This window comes from Colletotrichum jinshuiense, chromosome 4 (genome assembly GCF_051148585.1).
Source record: "Colletotrichum jinshuiense chromosome 4, complete sequence".
NCBI classification, from domain to species: domain Eukaryota; kingdom Fungi; phylum Ascomycota; class Sordariomycetes; order Glomerellales; family Glomerellaceae; genus Colletotrichum; species Colletotrichum jinshuiense.
Window position 1 is genome coordinate 1471043 of NC_139311.1, and position 27528 is coordinate 1498570.

General features: G+C 52.9%; 8 protein-coding genes across 8 annotated transcripts; 1 reads left to right on the plus strand and 7 right to left on the minus strand.

Moving 5' to 3' along the window:
* Positions 1–44: 44 nt before the first annotated feature.
* On the minus strand, positions 45–1074 carry EsH8_IV_000373 (ClpP/crotonase-like domain-containing protein; the record flags this gene model as incomplete). Its single annotated transcript, XM_083265263.1, has 2 exons — positions 45–669; positions 878–1074. The coding sequence occupies 2 exons, from the start codon at positions 1072–1074 to the stop codon at positions 45–47; spliced, it is 822 nt and encodes a 273-aa protein (XP_083124158.1).
* Positions 1075–1820: 746 nt separating this feature from the next.
* On the minus strand, positions 1821–3264 carry EsH8_IV_000374 (DNA-directed RNA polymerase I subunit RPA49; the record flags this gene model as incomplete). The annotated part of the gene is made up of 3 exons (XM_083265264.1): positions 1821–2681; positions 2732–3057; positions 3120–3264. 3 exons carry the CDS (start codon positions 3262–3264, stop codon positions 1821–1823), a joined length of 1332 nt encoding a protein of 443 aa, XP_083124159.1.
* A 2041-nt stretch (positions 3265–5305) lies between these two features.
* On the minus strand, positions 5306–6262 carry EsH8_IV_000375 (zeta toxin family protein; the record flags this gene model as incomplete). The annotated part of the gene is made up of 1 exon (XM_083265265.1): positions 5306–6262. The coding sequence occupies one exon, from the start codon at positions 6260–6262 to the stop codon at positions 5306–5308; it is 957 nt and encodes a 318-aa protein (XP_083124160.1).
* A 2770-nt stretch (positions 6263–9032) lies between these two features.
* On the plus strand, positions 9033–9596 carry EsH8_IV_000376 (OsmC/Ohr family; the record flags this gene model as incomplete). Its single annotated transcript, XM_083265266.1, has 1 exon — positions 9033–9596. One exon carries the CDS (start codon positions 9033–9035, stop codon positions 9594–9596), a length of 564 nt encoding a protein of 187 aa, XP_083124161.1.
* Positions 9597–9811: 215 nt separating this feature from the next.
* On the minus strand, positions 9812–10408 carry EsH8_IV_000377 (uncharacterized protein; the record flags this gene model as incomplete). Its single annotated transcript, XM_083265267.1, has 2 exons — positions 9812–10027; positions 10091–10408. The coding sequence occupies 2 exons, from the start codon at positions 10406–10408 to the stop codon at positions 9812–9814; spliced, it is 534 nt and encodes a 177-aa protein (XP_083124162.1).
* A 1635-nt stretch (positions 10409–12043) lies between these two features.
* EsH8_IV_000378 (uncharacterized protein) lies at positions 12044–12521 on the minus strand (the record flags this gene model as incomplete). Its single annotated transcript, XM_083265268.1, has 2 exons — positions 12044–12102; positions 12170–12521. The coding sequence occupies 2 exons, from the start codon at positions 12519–12521 to the stop codon at positions 12044–12046; spliced, it is 411 nt and encodes a 136-aa protein (XP_083124163.1).
* Positions 12522–13958: 1437 nt separating this feature from the next.
* On the minus strand, positions 13959–17080 carry EsH8_IV_000379 (serine/threonine protein kinase ATG1; the record flags this gene model as incomplete). The annotated part of the gene is made up of 3 exons (XM_083265269.1): positions 13959–14110; positions 14166–16770; positions 16946–17080. 3 exons carry the CDS (start codon positions 17078–17080, stop codon positions 13959–13961), a joined length of 2892 nt encoding a protein of 963 aa, XP_083124164.1.
* Positions 17081–25479: 8399 nt separating this feature from the next.
* Positions 25480–26948, minus strand: EsH8_IV_000380 (ornithine-oxo-acid transaminase; the record flags this gene model as incomplete). The annotated part of the gene is made up of 3 exons (XM_083265270.1): positions 25480–25617; positions 25684–26385; positions 26448–26948. 3 exons carry the CDS (start codon positions 26946–26948, stop codon positions 25480–25482), a joined length of 1341 nt encoding a protein of 446 aa, XP_083124165.1.
* Between the last annotated feature and the right edge of the window lie 580 nt (positions 26949–27528).

Genomic DNA, 27528 nt, shown 5'->3' on the forward strand with positions numbered 1-27528 from the left:
GAACCCCTAATGTTCTAAACCAGGCCATTGTGTTTCCAGCCCAATCACAGCTTATGTCTCTTCTCACCGCTTGCAATTTTGCGAAACTCCTCCTGCGGAACCCCCTTCATGAACCTCTCCAACCCCGCAAAAATCTCGTGCGTGTTCTGCTTATCCATGGCATCTATCTCGGGCCTTCGGATGAGCGCCTTGATCCCTGTCAAGCTGTCCCCAATCAAGTGCTCGCCCAGCCTCTCGTCGACCTCCCTCAGCACCAGGTCCCTAAACACTGCATCCTCTCCCTTTTGCGTCTCGAAGATCTTGTTCACGAAGCCGGTGTGCACGAGCTCCTCGGCACTGATCCGCTTGCTCATGATGAGCGCCTCGTTGGCCTTTGAGATGCCGAGCCTCTGGACCAGGGCGCGCGAGGCGCCCCCTTCTGCCACCAACCCCAGAGACGAGAAGGGGGTGAGGAGGAAGGTGGTCGGTGTCGCGTAGACGAAGTCTGCGAAGGAGACAAGGGCCGCCGACAGGCCGATTACAGGGCCGTTGAGGCCGACGACAAGGATCTTGGGGTGGGTGTAGAAGGCCTGGGTGATGTTTAGGTTGAAGGCAACGAAGCCTTGGAGCCAATGTTTGTGGGCATCGGGGCCAGTGGGGGACGCGCGCGCGATGGAAACGTCGGCGCCGCTGGGATACTGTCAGTCAATGATTGAGGGAAATGCGATGTTTGCGTTTTTGCGGCAGATTGGCATGGCCCCTCGTTCATGGCTATGACTTGCGCCCGGATTCTAGTACCAATGGTTGGACGGCCCGCTCCACAAACCGATGATGCCGGGATGCGATGGCATTGAACCGAGGGCCGCAGAAATGCCAGCGACGACGAAAAGGAACTTACGCTGAAAAGTACCGTCCCTTGCCTGTCAGGACGGTGATGTAGACCTCATCGTGCGTCGCGATCTCACGCAGCTTCTGCGCGAGGTCGTAGTACTGCGGTTGCGAGAGGGCGTTGAGCTTCCGGTCGTTATCGATGGTGAGAAGCGCGATGCGGCCGCGGTACTCGAGAGAAATCACGGAGTCTTCGGGGCTGGCCATTGTGTGCAGCGTCGTCTTGTTCTTGGTCCTCTGTCCTTCAGACTGCTTACCGTGTCTTCACGTCCGGGTGTTTGGTATGTATACGGTCAGGTCAGGTGTATGTATTTGAGATGAGGGTTTTCCGTGAGTTTTATCTCGCTCAAAATGCGACTCAATTGATGAGACCAACTGCCGGGTATCTACAATAAGATAGGCTACCTGAGAGGTGGCAGGTGGTTTATTAACCATCAAGCGGCAAGGCGACGCCTACCCCAGACCCCACACTTAGGTGCACCGAGATGCCTCGGCAGGACGGGGTGGCATTGCGGGGTGCTAGCGCCATGTTCCAGGGCCTATTGAAACAGGTACCATTGGTAGACGCTCAGTGATGATACAAGATAAGGCATTCACCAACAGCCGATTCCAACATCAGTTTAAGTATGTCATATTGCTGTTTCATAAATAACTTTTTCCGTCCGAGGTAATATGGCGTATTGATTATACGCTCTAGCCAGGTAGGCGGCAGTACGTCGGTATCATCAGTGTCGGCTACAGACACGCATCGTCTCTAGGATGCTTCAAACAATGCCTCTGCCAACTAATCTCAAGTACATGTAAGGCATGCCTTACTTCGACCTCCCAAATAACGAGTAAGATACATCCGACAAGTCGTAGTACGCAAGGTCACTACGGCCTCTCAAGTCTCTGATGCTCTCTCTAAACCCCTTCTCCATTCCCGGTCGTTCGTTATCGCCCGTATCGCCATCCTAACGGCGCTTCGGTGCAACCGATCTCAGCTTGGGGAAGTTCAATGGCAGGGCAAGCTTGGCGATATGTGCCGCCTTGCCCTTCTCCTTGCCAGCCACCTGCTTCACCTTGGCGCCGATCTCGTAGAAGTAGTTGTTCATATCCTTCTGGTCCAGACGCATGTCCTCACGCAGCTTCGATGTGTCAACCTCGAAGTTGTCGATGATGCAGGCAAGCGCGCAGCAGTGCGTGATGAGCAGGTCCATGTGGAACTTGCGCATCTCGCCGCCATCCGAGAATTTGCGGCGGATGTGCTCGATGACGACCTGTGGCGCCGGGGACAGCCGCTCCTTGAGTTTGTCCCTCGGGGGGATGCGCTTTGTACCACGCTGCTTGCCTGGCGTCGCCATAGTGTAAAAGGTGAAGAGGAAGTAGAAGTAACGCAGCAGGCGCATCTTGGCGACGCTGCCCGAGTCGGCGACCTTCTTGAGGCGAGCGGCCACATGCCTGGAGTAGCACAGAATCTCCTCGCCCTTCTTCGCGGGATCGACCCAATCCTGAATGGGCACTGCAGCAAGAATCTCGCGGCCGATGAACTCGTTGGGGTCGTAGACGTCCTGGATCGCCTCGGCCTCGAGGTTGGGCTTGGGCACCGGCTTCGCCTCGTCGACGGCGGCTTGTAGCTGTTCGCGGGAGGCCATGGTTGCAGTGACGCCGCCAATCTCCTGCAAGATTGCCTTGGAGGCGGTGTCGAGCTTTCTGGGTGTGCTTTCCTTGCCCTTGTTGGGGTCGATAGCGTTGAGGGCGACAGACTCGATGGCTTTCTTTGCCTTCTTTGTACCGAACGTCTGACCGAGGTCGGTTTTGAGGGCGTAGTAGTTCTGTTCAGAGTTAGCAAGCTCAAATATACTAACAGCACAAGTGAACGGACCTGGTAGTCTGCAGGCGCAGTCATGGCCTCTTCCGACGCATGCTTTGAGCGAGCCACCCCACGCACCACCATCTTCTTAGCCTCCACCACCTGAAGTGTACCAGTCTTCGGATCGAAGACACCGACGTAGTGCTTCAGAGCCTGCTGACTGTCGCTTATGCCGTCCTCTCTCGCCGTGTAGTCCATGGTCTGATGACTGGAAGAATGCAGAACGAGATCCTGCGACACTGCGGGGAGCTTCTGCCGCCGCTTCCCGGAGGCAACGTCTTGCTTGACATATGGGTTGAAAGGAACGCTTTTGGGTAACCGGACTCCGGGCGACGAGGCTATATTTTGTCAGCATTTAATACTTGCTTCAGGCGAGATGCTTGATTGCAAAGCGTCGTACCCAGTACTGGCGGGCATAGTTGTGGTCTCAGAACCGAAGAAACTGAGACTGTGGATGGCGCTGCGCCCTCGGTGGCCAGCTTCTTCTTAGATTTTGAGGAGCCATTGAGATCGCGCTTTCTCTTCCGTCCGTTGGCGTCCGCCATTGTTGCAGGAATGGATTTGTCGGCAAACAACGGAGTGGCTACTGGTGGTGGTGGTCGGCGGTTGGTGGGATGGCTTCCAAGTCTTCTGGAAATATTTTCTGTAGGGGTCTCTAGCCAGAAAAAAATGTCGGCACACCGGCGTTTACCCGTGCGCTCCTCCTCTTCAAATGGCAGGCGGTGTGGAAGCGAGAGGAGCAGCTTAGCGCTAGAAGCTGCACGAAACGAAGCGACCCCACTCGAGCTGGTTTAGGTAGTCAAAACGTCACAGCTAAAATCGCACTCAATTGACAAAATTGCACGATTTGAGCTCCATCTGGATCAAGAATACCGTCATTTGCCCTGAATGGAGCTGCACTGAAATTTCCTGTTTACAAGCAAAACAATTGTTCACACGGGGACTTTTTAACTTTGGTTTTCACTGAATTGATTTTGAGGAAGCAAGTTCTGCCTTTCAATTGTCATGCACGCCCTGATCCCAGTTCCTAATCCGCGTTGCGTCAAGACATCATGCTTCCTGCGGCCTGATCGTGTAAACACCGCATCCTCATCGTAGCATCATCTCGACCGTTTGGTTGTCGGGCCCATCTTCATTGATTCCTCAGCCTAGTCATGCCGTCGCGACCCCGAGTCCCGTTGTTCCAATTCGTGGTGAATGTAGACGTCTCGTTTACCAAGACAGACTGAGTCGCTGGTAGCGGATGCCGGCTGTCGCATCTCCCAACTGCGAGTCGCATGATGGTGTGTTGTTCGTCATCTCAAAAGATAGTTATGGTCGAGTGCAGGGTGCGAGTTGTTTATTTGCTGGTAAGAGTGTCAGATCATGTTATGCGACAACCAGATTCCAACGGTAAAACTTACGAGCGAGCCCTCATCTTTCTTCTCTTACGCTTGAGACGGCGAACGCGCTTCTTTCTCCACTTAGCTCTCATCGTGAACGAAGCTGTGGCTGGTTAGCTATAGTTCGCGCGCAAATAGACTTTGCCAATCGCACGCGAAAACACTCAGATCCTTCGCAGGATCGGTGCTGACGACAAGGCGATGGCCGTTGCGGGTGGGGTGCTGCACTTACTTGTCCTTGGAGATGAGAGGTGTCGGTGATGATGTTCTTCTCCAAGAGACAGGCTTGGAGGGGAAGTTTTAGTGGTTGAGCTTCGTAGGGCAGAGAACCCTCCAGCGTCACGTGGGTAAATTTTCGCGGGGCTTCAGCTGTTTGGTGTGACCTCACTAGTCTCCACCCCACACATGTTGCACCCGTTTGCCATGGAAGATCAGGCACGCACCGGCACCTGGAAGTACCCACGTACCTGCCGCTTGACACCGGGCCCGTACGCCCACTATCTCCCGGGTGCCGTGAGCGTAGTGGGGCAGCCGGAGGCAGATGCTGAAGTTGCACATATCGGGGTGTCCCTCCCACTTACACTTCTTGCTTTCTTCTCTTAGTCAACTATTCTAAACGCACACCAAAATTATTTACGAGGTCAAAGATTTGCTTCAGGTTACCAACATCATCGCCAAACATAATTACGACGTCGAGAGCAGGCTCACCCATCCTTAAGGTTTCTGCAGTACATTTTCTTCATTTCATTCCATCGTATTCAGCGGGCGAAAGGATTGATCCTCCGTTTTGTTTCAGGGAAGCATTGTGAGGTTTCCGCCTTTCTCCCCCCCTGGATAAATGCGATAGGCCGGTGGTTTTCTGTTTGGTATAAATTAGTTACCAAGTAAATCCGTGCTGGAGAATTACTGACTCCTGGTAAGTAGCTTTCGAGGAACTCGCAGCGGACAAAGACATTTTCAGTTTCAGTCACTGCACAAATTTGAACGTGCGGCAGTACGGAATGGTGTTCATCATTCATCAGATAATCAACGCTATCTGCCTACGCAACAATAAACCGTGGACTGATATGTTCTTGGCGAACGGTCCCGCCTCTGTCACCTTCAGACCCCTCCAGAGTTGCTGACAGCCAGGGGTCCATAAAATATTGTTACCACTATTGAGGGCCGATGCTGTTGGAATTAAAATTCCACATTTTGAATGCTCTCACACTTCACCCAGTGTGAGCAAGGCCTCTCTCGGTCCGTCCGGCGGGAATACCAGCGGACGCAACTCTGGATAGCCCTTGACTTCGTTCCCCAACAAAGGCTCGAGCAACACCATGACCTCCTCTGCCAACTTCGCATCCCGCGCCGCCAGTTTTTTCAAGTCTCTTACAGCAAAGCTTCTCTCATCTGTGGTCAATGGCCGCTCCCGCTCTCTACTCATCGCCTCAGCGACCTTACCTTGTAATCTGCCCTGTTCGACTCTCTCGTCCGAGAACGCCACCATATTACCCCTTCTCACGACCAAAACTCGGTCAACATAGTCCACCTCGTCAATCCATTCCGCCACGCTCTTGAGTCCACTGTAAGAATCGTCATGAATCTTTACTGGAGTAAGCCGGATAGGCAAGTTCCCACTCCCTGCCTCTGGCAACCTCTCGTGGAACCGGTGCAGGATGCCCAACCTGCTTAACGCCGCAGGCACCGCCATAATGACAACCTCGACGCGGTATCCAGCCTCACCGAACATGCGCGCCAGCTCGCGGAAGTCGTCCGGGTGCCGACATGCACTCTCGAGCAGCACATCGACCTTCCGGCTGATGGCCTCCTTGGCGGCCATAGTGAGCCATTTCCGCGCGTCGGGGCTCGTGGCGGGCGACGCGTGCGCGGGGGTGTCGGATTCCACTAGATCGCGATAAGACGGGTGGTGGGCTTTGTAGACGTCGGCGATGAAATGGGCGGGCGGGTTGATGCGGACCATGGATGCCAAGATGGCGGGCGCAGTGCGGGTTTTACCGGCGCCGGTCTGGCCGACTATCAACACGGCAAGGGGCCTGGAGCGGCGGGGGTGCGGGGTAAGCTCGGGCGGGAGGTCGATGGGCAGGATCTTGGTGGTAAAGATGTGCCGGGACGCGGAGTCCTGGAGGATATAGTGGGACAGATCCGGGGGAGGTGGCATGTTGGCGGTTTCCAGAGGGGCGAATGCCGACTTTCAAGGTGAAAGGGGTATTGGTTTGTTTGGGGATTTGGCACGCGGAATAAGGTTGAGTATGAGGGCTCTCAGTGAAGCGGAGGGCTTGAACTAACAGCCAGGAATCCTGGGAAGTGTTCAGAATCTAGGTCCTGCGGTTGTTCTTCTTAGCGTTGACTTGAGTCAAGATGCTAGGAATCGATGGTGGTAGAAATGAACTGCCCCTTGTTGCTGAGCTGCCCCCCCGCGTTGTTCCAGACTCCACTACTACCCTTATCGGTCCAATCATGTATGTCAACGCTGTCACCACGTTCACCACTTCGACCTCATAAGGGGCTGTTTCATTAGAGAGATATTTAAAAGCACGAGTCTCCGAATAAATCTCAGATATTGCAGGATCGGTGGCCAATCATTACTCCTTGCAGCTGATGCCTTATTGTGCTCAGGCGCGTGTTCTCGACCCGAGACTGTGGTTTACCCCGGATGCAACCCTGGCTTCTACCCCTGCAGATTCGTCATCGGATCTCCCCCACCTTATCGAGACAACAGCTCCTGGACAAATACCTTTTTCTTATTTCATTATGATTTTATATGGTGTTTTGCATGAGTATGTATTTGTTGATTTCTCTCCAGACACCAAGATTGAACAATGTTGAACTTGTTACAATTATCATTTCACGCCGTTTAGAGGAGATTGGCCGATCACCTAGTATTGAGAAATCGCTGCGAAGATCAATGTGAAGCATATCCACTGTCCATGACTAAACCTCTACCAGATAATTTCGACGCAACACATAGCAATCTCATCTATAGTGAAAGAGCTATACTTATACCTATAAAAGCCCTACAAAGGTAACCTCTCTTATGAAAGCACCAGGTATACAACTTACTCAGACACCGAATTTTCAGCAGGGCACCACTCTGTTTTTTTTTTTGGATCGTGGTGAAATGTCCGGGCTACGATTACATTTTTTCATCCGCGGCTGTCAGGCACCTAAGACGACATCAAGGGTATACAGGGAAGCAAGCAGCGATGGCGTAAGGATCTAGGCTGGAGATTTCGAGGAGGAAGTGTGGCGGCACAAGTATAAGAAGCTTGGATTGCCTCGGGGCAATCCAAGGGGCAGCTTTCAGCAATAGTCTCATCTACAACCTACCTGTGAATACGAAGATGCTGAGCCCTCTACTCTGCTTGACAACATCTTTGACAGCGGCATACAACGTCGAAGAGGAAACATGGAGCCAACTGCAGAACTTACTGGCCCACCAAGCTAATCGACGAGTTCCAATTCTAGACCCTCCTATGTGGGAAAATTGTTCTTGCCGTCAGCGCGCGACCAGGTGCTTATGGAGGGCGGAATTGGTGACGGCTACCAAGAATAGACTCAAAACCATCCGAAACTATATGGGCCAAGTGGAAGATTCTACGGCCATTTACTGGCCACAACGCCCACCACAGAGCCTGTATTTGGGAGCAACTCTGATCCCGGAACAGCGACAGCAAAGAGAACAGGAGCGAAGTAGTAGAGACGACGATGAGGAAGGCGGCGAAGGAGAGCCGAAAATGCGGGTAGGGACATGAATGATCGACTGGACGGAGGAAGAAACAAGAAACATCAACATTATAAAGATTGAGAGCAGGAAGGCCTAAGCTTTACGGAAATCGCACGCGTGATGGGCAGATGTACTAACTTGATGTGCTCTCTGTTAGGCGGACAAAGCCTGAAGCGGGCGACCATCGGGGAATCCGACTAAAGTAAGATCGATGAACCTCACGGTCGACCCAACCACGATGACCAAACATCTGACTTTGTTTCCGCAAGTGTCTCTGTTCGGTTCTCATAAAGTGGGGTCTACACACAATGTGAACAGGACTAGCAGGTGTGTTGGAGTTAAAAAAAAATTATGGGGGAAGGGGGTTGGCTGTGTGTGAACAGAGAAGCAATATCGAAATGCAGAAGCACAGATGTGCTTTTAATTTCGGCGCATTTAATCTCAGTAGAAGAGCTCTAGAGGTTTTTATCCATTTGCAGCAAAATAATTAGGTTCATTTCCAACTGAATACGTGTTTTTCGTTGTCGTAATGGCTTCATAGCCACCCTTGAGCCGTTGAACTAGAAGCATAGAACCCATAATCTCATCCAACAACGCTGGTTTGCATCTTTTTTGCACCGATTTATGATCTATGTATGTTATACGTTGATAAATCTTCCCCCGAGTCATGTCAACCAATTATTCTAACAGGGTCACAAGCGGAGTCGACCTTCGTGTGCCTACACGCAATAACAGAAGGCTCCTTGAACCGCGATACTAACTTGAAAATTTGCACGCTTTACGTTTCAATGCAATACATTGCATATAACTGCAAACGTATGCAAAATATTTCTACGCCGTCATTTTTTTGGTTGGAATTGCATAGATGAGTCAGCTGGAAGTGCCGTGGTCCGGGGGTTGAGATACTCTACGTCACTGTGACAAGTACATTTCGACTACGATGCCAAGTTAGCTCCGGTACGCTGCTGGCTATAAGGACTGCCTCGGATTCTACAAAGCTATACTTTTCAATTTCTCAATTGTGTCCAAATTACTTCACTCAACTTCATTTATAGTTTCACAAATATTAAAAAGACAGTAAAAAATCACCATGTCGGCCTCATTCCGTTCAGTGCGGCTCGCCCATCGCGCATCTCAGGCGCTATCGAGGGCCGTACCAACCACATCAGCTTGCACACCCCCCATACATCTTCGCGTTGCAATGATGCAGAAGCGCCAACTCAACACTGATACCGCGCCCGTCCTTTACAGCGCGCACGCCAAAGTCATCGGAGCACGCACAGGTCACGTTGAGGGCGATGATCTCGCCATCGACCTCACAATGGCCAAAGCCCTCGGAGGCCCTGGAGACAAGGGCAAGACGAACCCAGAAGAGTTGTTCGCCGCGGGCTATGGGGCGTGCTTCCAAAGTGCAATGAACGCCTCAGCAACGAGCTTAAAGATTCAGATGCCCAAGAAGCCTGAGGACTCCATCGTCGACACGACAGTGCACCTGGTAGGCGATATGAAAAAGCTCGACATGGGCCTTCGCGTGGATATGAAAATTCGGGTGAAGGGATTGAGTAACGAAGAGGTACAGAAGGTTGTTGACAAAGCGAAGGAGGTCTGCCCTTACAGCCGTGCGACGAGGGGCAATGTTACGACGAACATTGAGGTTGTAAAGTTTGAGGAATCCGGAAATTCTGAACATCCTAAAAGCGCTCGAAGCTCTGGGAATTCGGAGGAAGTGGCCGGGGTGAAATCACAAGGACACAGCGACTACCAGTGAGTAGGGTAACAGTAATTCCTACTATGGCTATATTGTATGTAAGCTAGCCCGCATCAGCATTAGATGAGATAAAGAAATCAGTACGAGCCGAAGTATTCCGGCTATAACTCTGCAACCACTGATAGATATTGCACTTTAAAATTCTTTACATCGAAGCGTCCGCCAAACTCTTTTCTCAGACATAGAGCATAACCGATAGCTTAGGACTCGAAACACTAGGACCCGACTTTGAAATCTGCGGTGCAGAAATGGTCATCCTTCGTCGCATACCCCGCTGTCCAGTCGCCAATTCCGTTGGAGACTTGAGCATAACCCATCTTGCTTGGGCCGCACTTCCCTTTGACGTAGGACCATGAACCTTTCACGTCTGCCTTGCCCTTGTAGCCGTTGCTGTACGGGCAAATGAACGACACGACACTGCCGCGAACGCACTGCGAAACATGTCCATATCAGCGTTTCTGACCTTTTCCGCTGAATCATAAACACGAACTTACATATGACCAAGAATTCTTGTCCAGGTAGATGGTCTCACCCCCAAAACTGTCGACAAGACAAGCGTTGGCTTCATCCGCTTCGCCGGAGCTGACGGAGCCGGGCCCACACGCTTCTCTGCGTTTCTCGAGAGGAGAACGGGGCGTAACGGAAACTTTGGTAATATCTTTCCATGGTGTGAAAGCGGTCTTACTATTCCCGGATCCATCGACTGTGACTTGGTAGAAGCCGTCACCAAGCTGGTGGGCTTGATTCGGTACGGTAGCCGCGGATGCGGATGTAACGATGAATAGGGCCGCCACCAATGTGATGATCTTCATGATGGGCTAATTTAAAGACTTTTCTTGAGTAATATGGAGAGGTAGTGAGTGGGCTAGTTGAAATTTAGGATTCCTTCATGGGTCGTAAATCTCCAGACTACAGAAGGCGGAAGATATCAGGCATTATATAACCGGGCTTCTAAGCAATGAGTAACTTGTACCTCACGGCCATGTTTTAAGATCCGCTCCTAGAGTCCTTACTGTGTACGTCAGAGTGTAGCTTATTGAGGCACAAAGCACTGCTGCAAGGTTGATGATCATCGTGAACTTCGCCAGAGACATCACCCCCCAGCGCTAATTACTAGGAGATCTGTTGATCGCGAACTCAGAACTGCTCAGTTTCAGGATTTACAAAGTTTAATAGCACCGAATGACGTTATTGTTAAGGATCACTGAGTGAAGGGTCTGACGATATGTGGTGTCTCACCATGCTAATTCCATGGAAGGTAGATCATGACACAGCCCCATTGGAAGATCAATGGTAACAGCTTCTACTATACACTACGCCTTCTAATATGATAATTTCAAGTAATTAATTGTTGAATGTTTAAGACATCAGTATCGCAAGAATCTTTCATGACTATTCTAACTCCAAAGTCATTACGCATTGTGACGACCCCAATAGAAATATCGAGCAGAGATCAGGTTAGATATCATTAGGACATGATCTTGTGGCCTTGGAAATTCAAGTATACATATTTAGCCAGATTTGGGCCTTCCATCAATTCTAGTTGACTGGGTTTTGACACTACTAGTCTGAACTTCCTTTGCATATTGTCGAGCCTGACATCGCATGTTAGAAACACAACTAGCGCTGACTGGCTCAGACATCAATCCTTCAAGGCAGCAGCCCAGAAAGTATTCAAGGAACTCGCAAAGAAGAAACTCTGGAACACTACGTCACTGATGGGAAAATCATACAGGACGCATCACAACAGGACCCCTTGAAAGCCAAGGGGTTAAAACAGCCTGGCAAAGAAAAGAAAATAAGCCCGGAAATTTGCCACACGATCATCGCGTTTCTAATTGAAAGCCACTGTAATACAGGCTCTAGCTACTCACAAATGCGACTTGAGCATAGTTCTTGGAATCATCTCAACTGCTTCGTTTTGTCCCTCGATCGGCGTTGGTTGCATTACAGGATTGTGTAAAACAGGTAGATAGCTCGGATCTGTTTTCAACCAAACCTTTTTACCTACTCGTGGTCGTCAATACAGTGGTCCACAACCGAGGACGAAGATGAAGAAACAGCCATAATCTCCACCATGGCACCGTGAGGGACATAAACTTTCAGTTCAAATATGTGATCCGACATTTTAGAAATGCACGGTTAGGTTGCCGTCAGATTGAATGTTTTCGTTCGATTTCACGAGCCCCTTCACCCACTCCCGGCGGGCTTTCTCGGCAAGATCTGCTCCCGAAACCCCACGCCAGTCTTGCCGCTCTCGCGCTTGACGGCAGGAAAAGCCCAACCCTTAAAATCGCTCTCATCAACCATCATCCCGCAAAAGTACCTCCTCCCTCCCTCTTTGTATTCCCTCATCATCTCGCGCGCAAGCTCTATCGCCTCACTATCTTCAATTCCCCTGTTCGCGGCGATCCAGTTGCCCGGGTCCGCCCCAGTGCTTGTATTTTCTATCCCTCCTGGCCGGCGTACGAGACAAATCTTACCATGACGCTCGCACCGACCGCATCTGCCAAAAGACCTCTTCTTTTCAAACGGACACAATGTGCCGGCGAAAGAGCACTGCAGACACTTACCGGGCGTGTAGTCTCTGAAGGACACCGGTTTGAAAGGGGTAGCACTGGCCTCTTCCTGGATGCGAGATAGATTAGGGAAGCCGTCGCGATACTCCAGCTTCGGGAGCTCAGCTACTGGCCTAGTCCTCTGAGGGAGCTGTTTAGGTTCAGATCTCGTGCCCGCCATTTTGGAGAGAATAGGAAGGCCGTCAATGTATTCCAATTTCAAGGGTTGAGCTTCCAGCTCGGCGGTAACAAGAGACTTGGTAATCTTGGAGCCTGGTCCAGAAGAGGGGAGGTTGTTGCTTGGAAGACCTGCCTCTGTAGTCGGTATGAGCACCGACTCGAAGCTGTCTTTCCGGTCAGGCGCCATGGCGATAATAATGTAGCATGTCCTTGAGGGCCACCTCGAGAAAAACAAGCCGTGGGCTTGTCAAACCTTGGGAGCAAGTTGTTTCGACTATGAATTTATGACAGTGAAAAGTAGCAACTGTGATTAATCTCGAGAAACCCAGGCCCGGGGATGGCCAACTGTCAATTCTGGGCAAATCCTATATATACCAGTCATAGAATGCGTTCAAGGGGCCACACAGTAAAAAGAATACTCTGCCCAAAAGAAATTGAATCCACACGTGATGGGGGATTTGCCGTCTTGTTCATATTTCTTTGACGGAGTTTCCATCTGACATGGCCTTGTTTATAGGCTGTAACTGAACATGATCAACAATCAGACACACCGCCATGACAATGTTACGAATTGTTCGTCGAAGCAAATTCGAGTCCCGCCCTCTCTCATCGTTGGCAGCACGCGTCGACAAAAGAGGCTTTATCTTAAGTGATGAACACTCTTGTAAATTATTGATACCGTATCATTTCCCGTACGTCTTGGTTCCATTTCCTAAGCGAATAATATACCCAACCCGGAGACTTACAAAAACCCAAGACTAAGGATGATTTATACGCCCTGTATCTCGGTATTCTTACGGTACTCGTTACACAAGGAGGGCGGGACTTCTTTTCCCCTACCCTCCGTGATGGTTCCGTTTGTCGGCTTTTTGCATCGTGTGTGGGATGGATGTCCAAAAACTGAACCATGGCCTCCGAGAGAATAGAAAACTGGTGGTTTACCAGAAATCCTCTCGACAGAAAATGTTTCTCTGCCCAACGGACTTTAACGCGGACGCCTGGTAACAGACCGGCATGAGGCACAATAGAAAATCGCTTCAACAATCAGTTATAATTGGAATATTTCCTTAGTATTGACACTATAAGCAAAGCGAAGATCAAACGTCTCCGCCAGCAATACCTCGAAGGGTATTCAACAACCATCCGTTCGTGTCCAACGTAGACTCCGAACCCCATCGCCCATCTTTCTGTGGTCGCCCTGCTTGATAAGAAGAACACTATGAAAGTCAAGCTGCCATGCCGATTCAAGGTTCTGTATTCCCCCTTCCTTGCACCTGTGTGGACTCCAAAATAACAGTATTGTCCCCGCAACACCGCGGTGAGCTTGCAGCCTCAGCTTTCTCAACGCCAGTGAGATGGAGGCATGAATGAAACAAACAATGATATGGACCAACAAGCATGCCGGTCCCCGTTTCCCCTAACGCCGATGTATGAAGAAGTAATGATCAATGTCCCTGGCCCGTCGCTCCACTGAAATCTCTCTGAACATTTTCGAGATCCGTGGACCAGAGACCAAGCAATCCGTTCGTAGCCGCGAGGCATTGTTTTGTGTTGTTTTTCCGTTCCAATAAAGTAAGAGGCACGCTCCTTAAATTTTTTTTACCTTTTTTTTTTTGGTGCCATTTTACAAGACGTGAGATGGCACACTGCGAGGAGTTACGTCGCCGCTTCGCTTACGTGGTGGTAGTTGTGCAGCTTGTTGAGATCTCGATGCTTCGGCGATCATGGCCATCTTCTTGCGGACGGTCGAAAGGCGGGCGGTAATCATTTGGATCACTAAGAATTCGTTAGCCATACCAATTGAGTATTGGAAATTCTACGCAAGACTTACTGCGATTGACAACTTGCTGATCATCGCTGTCTAGGTCGCTAGACACCTCCTCTCGAACATTGTCCTTGCCCGAGCTTGAGTACCGCCGCTTAACAGTGTCTTCGTCGTTATCCAAGACAGCTTCAAGCATTCGGATGGCTGTGACGTAGTATGTGACGCAACCCTCCAAGTTTTCGTTGGTAATTTCATCAATGGCAGCTGTTCGACTCATTTCCAAGGCGCGGTCGTACATAAGCTTCTCAGCACTGATGCCTGGCGTAAGGTAGACATCCTTGGCGCCTGATGTGGCCGAGGATACCGATTCTCCACCGTGGTTGCTTGGGTGGCTAGGGTGGTCTTCGGGGAGCTTCTGTTGAACGGCAATGAGCTTCATCCGGACAACCTCAGTCTTCTCCAAGACTTCGTTAAATCTCGTTCGCACCCATTGTACGGTGGAGTTGATTCGTTGAGCGAGGCCCTCCTTATATACCTCGGCCGCGGATACGCCCGTTGAATCGCCACGCGTCTTCCGCGACCACCACAGACTTGCAGAATCCATGGCTCTAGCAAGGAGCGTCAGAGCCTTGACGTAAAGAACCAGAGCCTCCTCAGATAGAAGGACCTCGGCGTCAATAGTGAGGCCGTCCTCGTCTCCCGTAATCTGGTCGGCAGGCATGCCACCGAGTCCATGATCCATTGATGGCGCAAGAGGGAAAAGCTGTTTGTACTTGACCTCCGCGAAGCCGTAAACGCAGTCACTTCGATGAGCAAAGTCTTGAATGAGCTTGACAGCACGCGCATCTTCGTCGGCTGGGGCGTTTTGCTTGCCGTCACCAATAAGCCCTGCGGGGCCAGATGGCGTTGGGTATGCAGGGAACGGGCTATAGAGGGGTGGAGACGCCCCTTTGCTGCCTAGCACATGCTGCGGAACCTTGAAGCCAAACAGACGCACGCTGGCATCCGAAATAGCCTTGGCAATGAACCCTTGGGTAGTCGGGCTGGCTGAGAAGTTCTTGCCGTCATAAGAATCGCGGCGCTCGTGACCTTGGCGTCCCTTGCCTTGAGCAATTTGAACGGCGTGCGAGGTTTGTACTCGGCCTGCGCCAGTCGTCGAGGTGGGAGGACCCTGTTGCGTTGCCCGACGGATCATCTGACCAGTCTTGGGTGATAGAGAGGTGAGGCGAGGGTTGGCTGCCAGTTCGTCCGCGAAAGCGTTCACCTCTACATGCTTCTTTTCAACGACCACGTAGTCTCGCTCGAAAGCTACATCCTGAGCAGCCTTTTCTTGTTCAGTGACGCTCCTCTCTGTAACAGGACGAAGCTTGTTCCTTGCCGAGTTCTCATTCAAGTAAGAAGTTGGCGGTGAGGCGGAGGCTCGAACAGAGGGTCGATTGAGGGACGCGTTGGAAAGCCTGTGTGGTCGGCTGGGTGCAGAGCTCGAAGGTTGATGCATCACAGGACGCCGAATTCCCAGTCCATCGCCAGTGTCTTGCCCTGGAGATTGGCTCACACGAGTTGTACCGTCAGCCAAGGCCTGCTGCGCCCGTCCTTCATTCGTACTCGGCAACTGGGGTGATCTCAATGATTTTTCACGGGGCGACTTTACAGCCTCACTTTCCTCGCGCAGAGGCTCGTTTTCGGCCTGTCTCCGGAGAGATAACCGCCGAGAAAGTGACGATGTGGAGTCGGACCGGCCCAGGGATCGCAAGTCCCGAGACGCCTTTGGTTCTGCCTTGGAGGGGATATCGTCCTCTACCACGCCTGGTATGGGACCGGCGACGACCGGGTCGTTGAAGAAGTCTTCGAACCTCATGCGCTCGACGGGATTCCGAGTAAGGAGTTTGCCGATAAGCTTAACCAGCTCTTTACTGACCACGAGTTCCTTTGGATACTTAACCCTGTCCTCGGCAGCCTCGATCTTGCGCAGCAACTCGACGTGGTTCCTGGCGCGGAAAGGGGGCCGGCCAGTAATCATCTCGTACAAAACCGTTCCCACGGACCAAAGATCGGCTTTGGCATCGTACCGCTCGTAACGAAGGATCTCCGGAGCCATGTACAGAGGGGATCCGCAGAGAGTGTCGGCGAGTGAGGTTGAAGGTAGCACGCGGGCGAAGCCGAAATCTGCGAGCTTTAGCATCGGAAGAGAGGCCAGGCCGGCGTTGGGAATCAAGGAATCCTGGCTAGCAGTCAAGATAGGCCGCGAGTGTTCTTGTCTGAAACTCGGCGATGGCAGAAGCAATAGGTTTTGGGGTTTGACGTCCCGGTGGACATAGTTCTTCTCTCGCAGAAATTTCAGGGCGCTGCCGAGCTGTTGGAGAAAGTGCCGGGTGACTACTTCGTGGAGGCCCGAGTTGGGGGTGACGGGGTACTTCCTCGCCATTTCGTGAGTGGCAGGGTTGGTGCTGAGCTTGTCTCTCTTCTTGATGAACAAAGACAAGTCGCCGAGCTCACAGTATTCCATCACGAGGTTTATGTGTGTTGCTGATTCGACACAGTCGTGAAGAGCAACAATATGAGGGTGGCGAAGTGTCTTCAAGATCTGAATCTCGCCGTACAGATTCTCCCTAAGCTTATTGTTGAGGCGTCCCATTTCTACTGATTTGATCGCCACGGTTGCTTTGGTGCTCTGCAAAATGAAAAGTTAGTCAACGATGAACGACGCTCAGCTGACATTTAGTCAGGGCAACCCCAAGTAGCCAAACGAGCCAAGGAAAAGGGTGCAGCTCCGAAGCAAACAAAAGGAGCAACATTGATCTAGCAAGCGGCTCTCGAAGTTTGGCATGGGAAATGAGCTTGCGAACCTTGTGGTAGCCACTGTAAACCTGGGCAAAGCTGCCTTTGCCAATTTCACCTCCGATCACAAAATCCCCGATGGAAGCATCGCCTTCACGACGCCTACGTCCCGAGGAAGACGATGTTGGAAGCCGTTCCGCCATGTTTGTTTCCTGTAGAGCTTGTCGGGAACAGGGTCGAGGCTGGGGGGGGAGTCAGTTCAGGCCGTGGGCCTAAGATATTCGAAAGACGCCGGCGGCGTGAGGTATCGTCATGTACACGTTCGGGATCGTAGAAGGAGTTGTCGTGATGGCTTTGGATTGTTAAGAGTAGAAAGGTGCGCGGGGAAGAAGCTGAGAAGCGCAGGCAGAGCTTCGAGCAACGGCCTGAACTCTGTGTTTGTTGCTTCGGTGGGCAGGGACAACAGCCAAGGCGGTAGCTTTCCGATAGGCTGGGGGCGCACACGCACCAGGTCGGTGCAGAATGGAAGGACCGTCGTGGCGTCCGTGTGCAAGTGCAGGATGATCTAGAGGATGCGACCAGAACAGAACGAGAAGTCGACAAGAGCCAAAGAAAAGCAGGGTTGCGTTTCTTGGATTTGTGCTGAGCGAGCGGCGAGCGACGATCGGAGGAGAGGTGGGAGGCGCGGAAGTGTCGAGAGAGATGTGACTAATACGGGTGGACGGTGAGCGTTAGAAAGCAAGCTAGCTAGTAGATTGTACCAGCCGTTGGAGGCTCTCGCATACGGGGGAGAGTTTGGAGGAGCTTTGGAGAGGAATGTACCTTGGGAGGACAAGAGTCAGGCGAGGTCCAAGGTCAAGTAAATGACTCGGAGCTATCAAGGACGCAAAGTTGGTACTCGGTATGTACCCTGATGGAGAGGCGGCTGCGGAGGAGGCAAACGGTGGTACGAAACGGGGTTTGTGGTGGTATGCACAAAGAGCATCTGAGAATAGAAGGGGGCAGAGAAGGCGAGGTATGTCGTGGGCGTGGAAACAAGGGGAGAGGGAGGAAGAGAATGGGCGATAAGGGGAGGAAGAAAGCGGTCGGGATGGGATGGGCAGACGACGTAGAAGAAGGTCCAGGGCCGCGCCGAAGGAGAGTGACAGAGACAAGGTCGGAGTGACGAGGGACCACTGGAGCAGAGTGGATACGGCCGATTAGATAGGGAGGTGGGTGGTTGATGCGATAAAGGGTAGCAGTAGCGGCAGCGATAGCGCCAGATGGGATGGCTGCGGTGCGCTGCGGTACGCTGCGGTGCGTTGCTCCGATGATTCTTGGATTTCTGGATACGGGGGGAGACTGGACCGGGGGGGTCTGGGTCTGGGTCTGGGAGTGGGTGTGGGTTGGGTGATCAGCAAGAGATGCCCTGCCTGTCCTGCTGCTAGTTTTGGGCGGTTGTTGGTCGACTCCCGGTTCACCGTTCGGGACCTGGATGTTGAAGATGTGGGTGGTGGATTGGTGGGTGCGCTGTGATGCTGCGGGTAGGACAGCAGGCGAGGCAACAGCGGTACACTGACGCTGTGTGACGACGGAACTTGAGTCAAAGCTGAGAGCTGGGCTGGGCTGAGCTGAGCTGATATGCCTGCCTCTGGCGAGGAAGCGACGAGAAGAGACGACTTGAGAAGGAGGAGGAAAACGAAAAGGAGGAGGAGCAGCCAGGCAGAGAGGGCGCGTGAATGTCGTGGGTGGTTCGGCGAGGACAGGAAGGGGGCAACCTCGAATCGAGTCGAGTCGAACAATGGCTTTCAGCAAAAGTAACGAGTGACCTGAGGACGTGAGCTGCCTGACCAACCCTTGGGTTTGGGGGCTCGTGATGCGGTGCGGTGCGCTGCCTGGTGGAGCCTCCTTCCCCGACACTGGACTGGAGTGAGTGCGTGAGTGCGCACACCACACCCTGGTTGCTTGCTGCGGTTCCAATAAAAAAGGTACGTACTCATTTTTACATGCCGTTCCGGAACAGCCAATGCAGGTGCATCGCGACAGCCCCGCTCGTATCCTCGTGGTCACTGGTCAGGGGTCTTTTTGGTGGCGGGACGAGGATGTGATTGGAGAGGGATACCTGGGCTGTACCCGTCCGGTCTCGGTCACGCAGGAGGGAGGGAGGGGGGAGGACAAGGAGGAGGACGACGAGCAAGAAAGCACACTACGCTACGCTACATACAGAGGTTGGTTGTTGTCGCACTGAAATGCCATCATGGCGCGATAAGGCTCATGTATCGCGATAAGGGGCCCAGCGCACCGCCAACCACACTACCACGCTACACATGTACCTAGTTATGCTACCACCACCGCCTTCCTTATCCTGTCACATCCACCCGTCACTGCCTCTCCTTGTTGCTGCTGATTGCTGTTTCTGTTGCCGCTGCAGCAGCGCCAGGTCGGGGTGACAGAGAAAAGGGTATGCGTATTTCGGTGTTTGCATTTCGTCTCCCTTGCCCTCTCTCCACTCGCCGAGCTCGCCTAACTTCCGTGTTTGGGAAGGCGCAGACAACGCAGCAACTCAAGCTACTTACCCCAGGGCCCAAGGCGCGGAACGGCAAGGGCATCTGCAAGGCAAAGCAAAGAAAGCATGGGCAGCCTGGATAGGACACCGCATGTGAGATGCAAAGGTGCATGCGCTGTAGAGGGGTGAATGGGCGAGGACGAGCACCTTATCCATAAGGCATTGAAATTGAAAGGGGAGGTGACTTGGTGTTGGATGAAGGACCGCCACGATTCCTAACCTTCTCCCTGCCTACCCTTACTAGTGCTAGTGCTGCTGCCACTGCATGTGGTGGTGTTCTATCTAATGTTCCTGTTCCTCCTCGCCTCCGTTCGTGTTTCTTATCCCACGTTGTCATGGAATGATGGAGTGCATCCCCCCAAACACAAACCCACCCTTCCTCCCTCCTCGATGCCAACCCTCTTCTCTCCATCCGTACATGGCGAGGGCCTGTTACGCTGGGCGCCGATATGTGTGAGGTTACAAAGTTGCCTCCGAGGCGTAGCTTCCGCCGTGCAGTGCACTACATACAATACAGTACAGCAGGCAGGCACAGTTCGGACTTTGGCTGCTGGAACACCTCTCGCCTGGTCGCTCGTCCCTTCTGGGCTTTTCATCATTACGTCGTCGCTGTGACAGGGACCCATCGAGCCCCATCTCCCGTCTCTCCATTCTATCCATCTCTCCAATCCGCGTAGCTCAACTGAGTCTCCTCGCGGGCTCTCACTCACCTCGCATCACCTCTTGACTGACTCCGACGACCCTCTCTTCCCCTGTAGCAGCTTGCTTGCAATGGAGCCTTGCCCACCTTGCTTGCCTACCTCGCCTTGTGTAGTGTATAATAGCGTAGCAACCCTTACGCGGCCGTGCAGTTAGCTAGCTGCCTGCAATCCACCCTTTCGGCATTCCACCCGCCCTTCCAGACGCACGCCAGAACGTCCGGGCGCATGAAGATGCCTGCTGCTACCGAGTCGCAGCCCATGTGTTGTTGTTTCGACACGTCAGATACGCCGTGCTCTGGTACACTTCTCAGCTAATACAAGGTATTGTGTACCTCTCTCACTCTCACCCAGAGACAGCAGCCCGGCCTGTATCTGCACAGGCACACAACTCTGCACTCACAGATGGGGACCGACTAAAGTGGTTTTCCGCGACAGACGGACGCATCTCTTCTGCTGGTCGCCGACCTTGATAGATGGCGCCCATCCGTGCGTGCCTCTGCTAGCAACTCAGCAAACACATGCCGCATCTCGTTATCTCATGTGAAACCGACCTCTCACCAGCCACCTGTCAACCGCCATCCAACCGAACCATCGCCAAACAAAGTTGGCCGACCTAAGCGTTCCGGGTATTCAACTGCTCCCATCAAGCCTGTGGCAACTCTCAACCGTCAGGTCCCCTCATCCCGAAGCGCCATGGCGCAATCTGTGTTCCACTGCCCGCCCGCCCGACCGACACGGACACTGATGACAACGCCGCCGCCGAGGTACCTGATGCCACAAGTCCCAAAGCCAAAAGGCCTCTCCGCTCTTCTCTCTCGACATTGCTGTAAGCAGTACGACCTTACTGCACAACGCCGTCGTCGGCTTGCTATTCAACGCCTCAAAATTTAGGTTTTCGGTCCAAACAACGCCCCCTGTCAGATGAGCATCTGGTCCAATGTTGACTAACGGCAAACGCAAGCCCCATACTTTGCAACGAACCTTGCGCACTTCATTCATTAACAACAAATCGCCTGGTGTCCGGCACTTTCGTTTGTTGGTGGCTACATCCCTGGTTTGCCTTGCCTCACCTCCATTTCACCTTAATGCTCAGGCTGCACATCTGTTTGTTTGCCTGGCGCCAGCTGTCGCTCCATTTGCCAACCAACCAGACCATCTGAGGACTTACCGACATTGTCTCGAGAGTCGAGGCTTTGTCCACTTTCGTGTTTCTTCAATGTTAGCGCTGACGGCGGCCGTCCCAATCCCTCACCCTGCGTAATGAGACGAGATAAGACATGCTGCTCAAACACTACCAAGCCAACCAGACACCATATGCAACAGCTACAATGTCACCATAATCGGGGTCTCGGGAATCAATGGGACTGGGATTGGAGACAACTTAATCGACCTGCATGGCCCAAACAATTCATGGGCCAACGGGAAGGTCGCCTTCGTGCCCTGCTCACTGTCGCCAACATCATTACGGCAAAGTACCGTGCTGCATCGGCGACCACCACCACGACAAGGACCCAAGGCCTCTGTTATTCGTTCCAAAAGGCGAGCTGCTTTCTTATCGTCCTCTCGTCTCGGACCAGACGCTTGTGTATGTCTGCTGGTCACAGGCAACTCACTCGCCCAAGAAATTCACCTCTCTATTGCATTTTCTCCTCCGTCTCATCGTGGGCCTGAACTGCTCATCAGCCGAACCAAACCTATCACCCGTCACTCATTCGCGCCCATGCTTGATATCCCAGGCTTCAGTTATTCGCACACCAAAAAAAAAAAACTTGTTTCGGAAGCCATGAAACCCATTGACATCACCAGCTCCTGTCTCGAATCGCACAAACCCCACATAACAATTTCTTCTCGGCGAAGGGCGAAGCTCCAAAGGCCAAGGCAGAGTTGCCTGTTGTGCCTGGCAACTGACATCGATGGCGCAACCCACTTCACGTCCAAGACACTTGTCTCGCCTGCCAGCCCCTCCCATGCAAGTGCCATTCGTTGTCCGAAAGCGGCAATCCGAGCTGGGTGCCACGTCCTCGGAGCCGTCATTCATTCTCCGTTCTCCGTTCTCCGTTTGAGGATCAGTTTTCGCCTTCGAGAACGCAACATATTGCGCTCTCCCGCGGCGCAGAAGATTTCCGAGAACTTGAGAATTTTCCTAGGCCGGTTATTGGATTGGAATCTGGAGCAACCATCGCGAGCGGTGACTATCAGACATTACTCTGCACACCCGGCCGATCCTTACGCCTCAATCCTCCCTCGCTCGCAACATGGGGACCCATCCCCGCGTGCTCCAACGTCAAGCCCAGCTGCCCGCGCCCTTGGAGAGAGGATGCTCGAGGTCATAGCGTCGAAATGGCAGCCTCGTCGGCAGCGATCGACAATCCCCCAACCATTGTCGAGCCAATCACATACGCCAACACGAGGGCACAATGAGGTTTAAACTGAAATGGGAGCGATGAGGTGGTACATACACCAAGGATGCGGCTCCAGATTCTGACGATGAAGCCCGGGGAAGCGTCAATTGTACTCCCAGTGGTCGCCACTTCATCCCATCGCCCTCACGCTAATTCAGAACTTCAGACCAGGATGTCCAGCAATCGCTCGACGCTGACGGCTTGAGTCGATTCGTCCACCAACTCTGGCTGCAGTATATTGCTTTTTTTTCATGTCGCCAAATGCTTCGTGAAGTCATCGACTACGTCCATGATATTGCCACGGAACTGCCTGCTCCCTGGACCTTTTCACTTCTCCATGTCTGATATACCCTGGGCGATGTCTCTGCACTCGAAATTTGAATTATACCCCAGTCTTGATCTCGCACTCATAATAATAGGGCGTCTGCCTACGTCCCAAAGTTCAGTATCAGTGACCTTCGGGGTGCCATGCCGCCTTCATACCCATGTGTACCGATCGTTTCCTTGTGCGTTGCCTCGTACAGTCGCTGATGGTCAAACTTCCTCGTCTTTCCAACCAGACTGTCCGTCCATCCAGCAGTACCCGCTCAGCGTCCAACTTTCAAGACGCAGGCAACTGACATGGCCGCGCCCCTTGGGGCCTAGTCGACTTAAGGCATATGCATTTTAACGACTTCCATTTGCAGTTCTCTTTGTGGCGCCATGCGGCATGGATCAGGCTGGAACGACACGACACAGGATGTCGTGGGGAACTCGTCATGACCCCCAGCGATGAGAGGCATCTCATATCATCATACTTTTGCTATGAACGGTAGGAACAGCCAGGTGCCACATCAAGCCGCAAACTTGCAGTACTTGTCCAAATCATTAGACGAGTCAGTTTTCACATGATGTCCATCTCATCCGGGGGGGGCTGGGCTGGTCATCCGTGTTACTTGGAGCACGAGAGTTGACTCCAGCAGTTACCTAGTTCAATAACCCGAGTAGTTGCAGCTCATTTCAGTATAGATCAGCCAACACAGTGACTCATTCCCGCAACCGAGACTCAACCCTTTAGCAATTGCCTAGTTGGCAGTTGTGGTGAAACGAAGACTTGCCCACTTGGTGCCTCCTCTGCTGAGAAGAACGGCCTGGACTGCAGCCTCAAAAGGGAACCGAGTCAAACCCCTTTCGCTTCTGAGAACTAAAGCAGTCACAACCCACTACTACATTGGCATTTGACTAACACCGCATCTGCCTCGTGCAGCAACTGGCCTCAACCTGCAAGCAACCACACATGCGATCTAGCCATCGTTGGCGTGCCAGCGGCCCATTTCATCCCTTTCTTCTGCTAACTCCAATGGCCAACATTTAACCTAACTCAGAGAAAGCCAACAACGCGCAAGTGACGAAGCACCCTTTTTCTTTCCTTTTCTAGAGATGGAAGGACCACTGTCGTCGAAACAAGGTGCCAGCCCCCCTCTCACCGCTTCCCTTCGGAAACCAAGCAAGGGTTTCGTTGAAACGGCTCACCAACGCCTACGTAAATCATTATGAAGACTAGATGACATGTGCGAATAACCAGGTACGATCGCTCAAGTGGCCATTGCGATTACGGGGTTCAGCCAGTAACCTATCTACCTGCCGTGTGTATCACGCCAAATCTTCCTCTGACTCTTCTTTCTCTTCCCCCGCCTCCATACCGGGAACCAGTAAAGGCTATTGACACCACGCCGGGGTGTGTTTGCTTTATCCGACTTACATGCATCGCCAAGCATCATGTCTGAGTCACCCTTCCAGGAGGAAGAAAACGGCCTCATTCTCTTTATTTGTTTTCATCGTAACGGCCATACCCGGGTAGGATAGTGGAATCGATGCATACCAGCCATACCATCATCTCGGCCGCCATTCATCCATACGGCCTTGACCCAGTAAGGTAGCAGACGGGAAATCCTCCTTTGGGAAACCACACCAAACCCAAACCCCCCTCCCGTCTCCTTGATGTGCAAGTCATTCCTCCGTCATCCTCCGCGACCGCCCTGCACCTCTCGCAACCTCTTCGGCTGCGGACTCACCAAAAACCCAGGCCGGGCATATCACGGGATGGACAACAGACATGGCGGCATGCGGCATGGGGGCATGGGGAAGCAGAAATGTGTGCTGGAGAGTGATGGGAAATCGAACAGACGAATGGGAAAGAAGGAGGGAGGAGGGAAAGGGGGCGCCCCTCGGGAGGGAGCTTTCGCTGCAGCTCGACGTGTTCACCCCTTGCCGCTCGCTGCCTAGGTGTCTGCCTGCCGACAATATGCAATACGCATGCAATGCAACTTGCCGAATCCGTACAGCTCGACAATCTGTCCACGCGTACATATATACACATGCATTCACATCGCTACAATACTCTTGGCATTCCTGTGTCTTGTAACATGTTGCTATCGTCTCTTTTGTACTTGCGCTCTCTCTCTCTCTCTCTCTCTCTCTCTCTCTCTCTCTACCCCGATGTATGCAAATCCCGCTTTTTCGGGATTTGTCCATGTGCGATAGGTATATACGTCTAAGTAACATGAGGCGCACCTTTTGCTTCCTCTCGTTTTCCTGCCGTATGACTTATGCTCCGAACCGTGCGATGATGAAGATGATCCAAATGCTACCCGGGCAAGGTAGGTGTGACCTGACCCTACCATGAGACCCCGCGTGCGCCGCAAACTTCGAGCCAATTCCCCCGCTTTCAACGCAGAGAAAACAATAGCCCAGCATGTCATGCTCCTCAACGCCTTCGTGGTTATCCGAATCGAGTAGCCAAAAAAACTTGAAGGTAATCCGCTATTCGTCAGGATTCAAATCAGATCTCATAGACCAACTGTACCCCACACTTGTGGTGCAACAGGACACCAACTTATTACGGTAGTCCGCGGTCATCATTCGCCGAGCGACTCACACTCCGTTGCCGCCGAACCTCTCGCCGAACCTTGCATTTAGTGATGCGCCGCCTTCTCAACGGTCGGCAGCTCCTTGAGCGCATCGCCGATGATGTTGAGGGCCTTGCGAAGGTCTGTCTCAGAGATGACCAATGGCGGGGCGAAACGGATGATGTTGCCATGTGTGGGCTTGGCCTATTCGAATTGAACACGTTAGTATAGGAAACCGCGGGGTTCTACTAGGCAGCTTTTGCGACTTACCAAGAGACCCTTCTCCTTCAGCAACAGGCAAAGGTCCCAAGCCGACCTGCCTGATGCGGCTGATTCGTTAATGACCACGGCGTTCAAAAGACCCTTGCCGCGCACCAACTCGATAATGGGCGAGTTAAAGGCCCTGATACCGTCCCGGAAGATGTTGCCCAGCTTCTCCGCCTTGGCCGTGAGGTCCTCCTCTTCCATGATCTCCAATGCGCGGATCGACACGGCGCAGCCGAGCGGGTTGCCGCCGTAAGTAGAGCCGTGCGTGCCGGGTTCAACCACAAGCATGACCTCCTTGCTCGAAAGAACACAGCTCACGGGGTACAGACCGCCGGAGATGGCCTTGCCAAGTGTCACCATGTCGGGCTTGATGCCAGCCCACTGGGAGCACAGCATCCGTCCTGTCCGACCGATACCAGTCTGAATCTCGTCACAGATAAAGAGGACGTTGTGCTTCTTGCAGAGGTCATGCACCTTCCTCAGGTAGTCGTCGTCCGGCACCACGACGCCCGCCTCTCCCTGGATCGGCTCGATAATGATGGCGGCGGTCTCCTTGCCATGCGCCTCAAACACAGCCTCGATGTCCTCAACGTTGTTGTAGCGAATGACCTTGCCCGTTGAAGGGTTGACGGCACCGATGTTCGGGACGTAGGGACCATAGTTGTCCCTCGATTCGGGGTCGACGGACAGGGAAATCGCAGTCATCTGACAGGAGTGTAAGCGTCAGCTTGAGGGATCAACCGTAAGCAGCCAGTTGGGAAACTTACTGTCCGTCCGTGAAAGTTGTCGTTCACCGAGAACACCAGGGCCTTGCCCTCCGGCACGCCCTTGACCTTGTACGCCCACTTTCGCGCAACCTTGATCGCAGTCTCGACGGCCTCTGCGCCCGTGTTCATGGGCAGGACCATGTCATAACCGAAGACCTGGCGAATCTTCTCGGCCCACTTGGGGAAGACGTCGTTGTAAAAGGCTCTCGAGCTCAGCGTCAGTCTGCCGGCCTGCTCGGTCAAGGCCCTGACCAGCTCGGGGTGGCAATGGCCTTGGTTGACGGCGCTGTAGGCGGAGAGGAAGTCGAGGTACTCCTTGCCCTCGGGATCCCAGACGTGGACACCGCTGGCGCGGGCGAAAACAACGGGGAGCGGGTGGTAGTTATGGGCGGCATACTCGTTCTCCGTCTTGATTGCGCCGTCGGTCGACGAGGCGTGGTACCTCGAGTCGACCGCCACGCCATTGGACTGAGGGGCACCACCGTTTGCGTGGGGGGCCATGACGTCTGGTTTGGTTGAGGATGTTGTGGTTGGTTGGAAGTGGGTGAGGGAGGAAACTATCAATTGGCTCCAAGGGATATTCAATTGATGCCAAAGAGGGTGTACGACTTGGGACAAGTGGCAGTTGGAGTAGGGTCTGTCGGGAACATCAAGAGAAGAGGGCAGGAACGAGGGGCAAATCGCGGGGTCTTGGGTAATTATACCCTGGCGGCTGGCGAGACGGAAGCAGAAACCGGCCGTGGAAGGCGGCGGCGGCGGCAACGTGGGAAGGGACAACAAAGCCGGAGGCAGGCAAGACAGGCCTGGCCATTTTGGTAATTCACGGCAAAAGAGACATGGACCTGAAGCCAAACCTTGACCATGACCTGGAACCAAACTCTTGGTGTCGGAGTCAGAGGGCGCGCCACTATGCCTCTAAGTGCAGGTATGTTCCCCTAAGTGCAGGTATAAGCGGCTCAAGTGGGTGAGTGGGCAGGATGACGCCCGAGGGGCCATGTAAGGGAAACCATCCCGGTGCCATTTCAGTCACATGGCCGGGGGACGGGGAGGGGTGGGCGGCCGAAGGAAAGCGGCGCGCTCG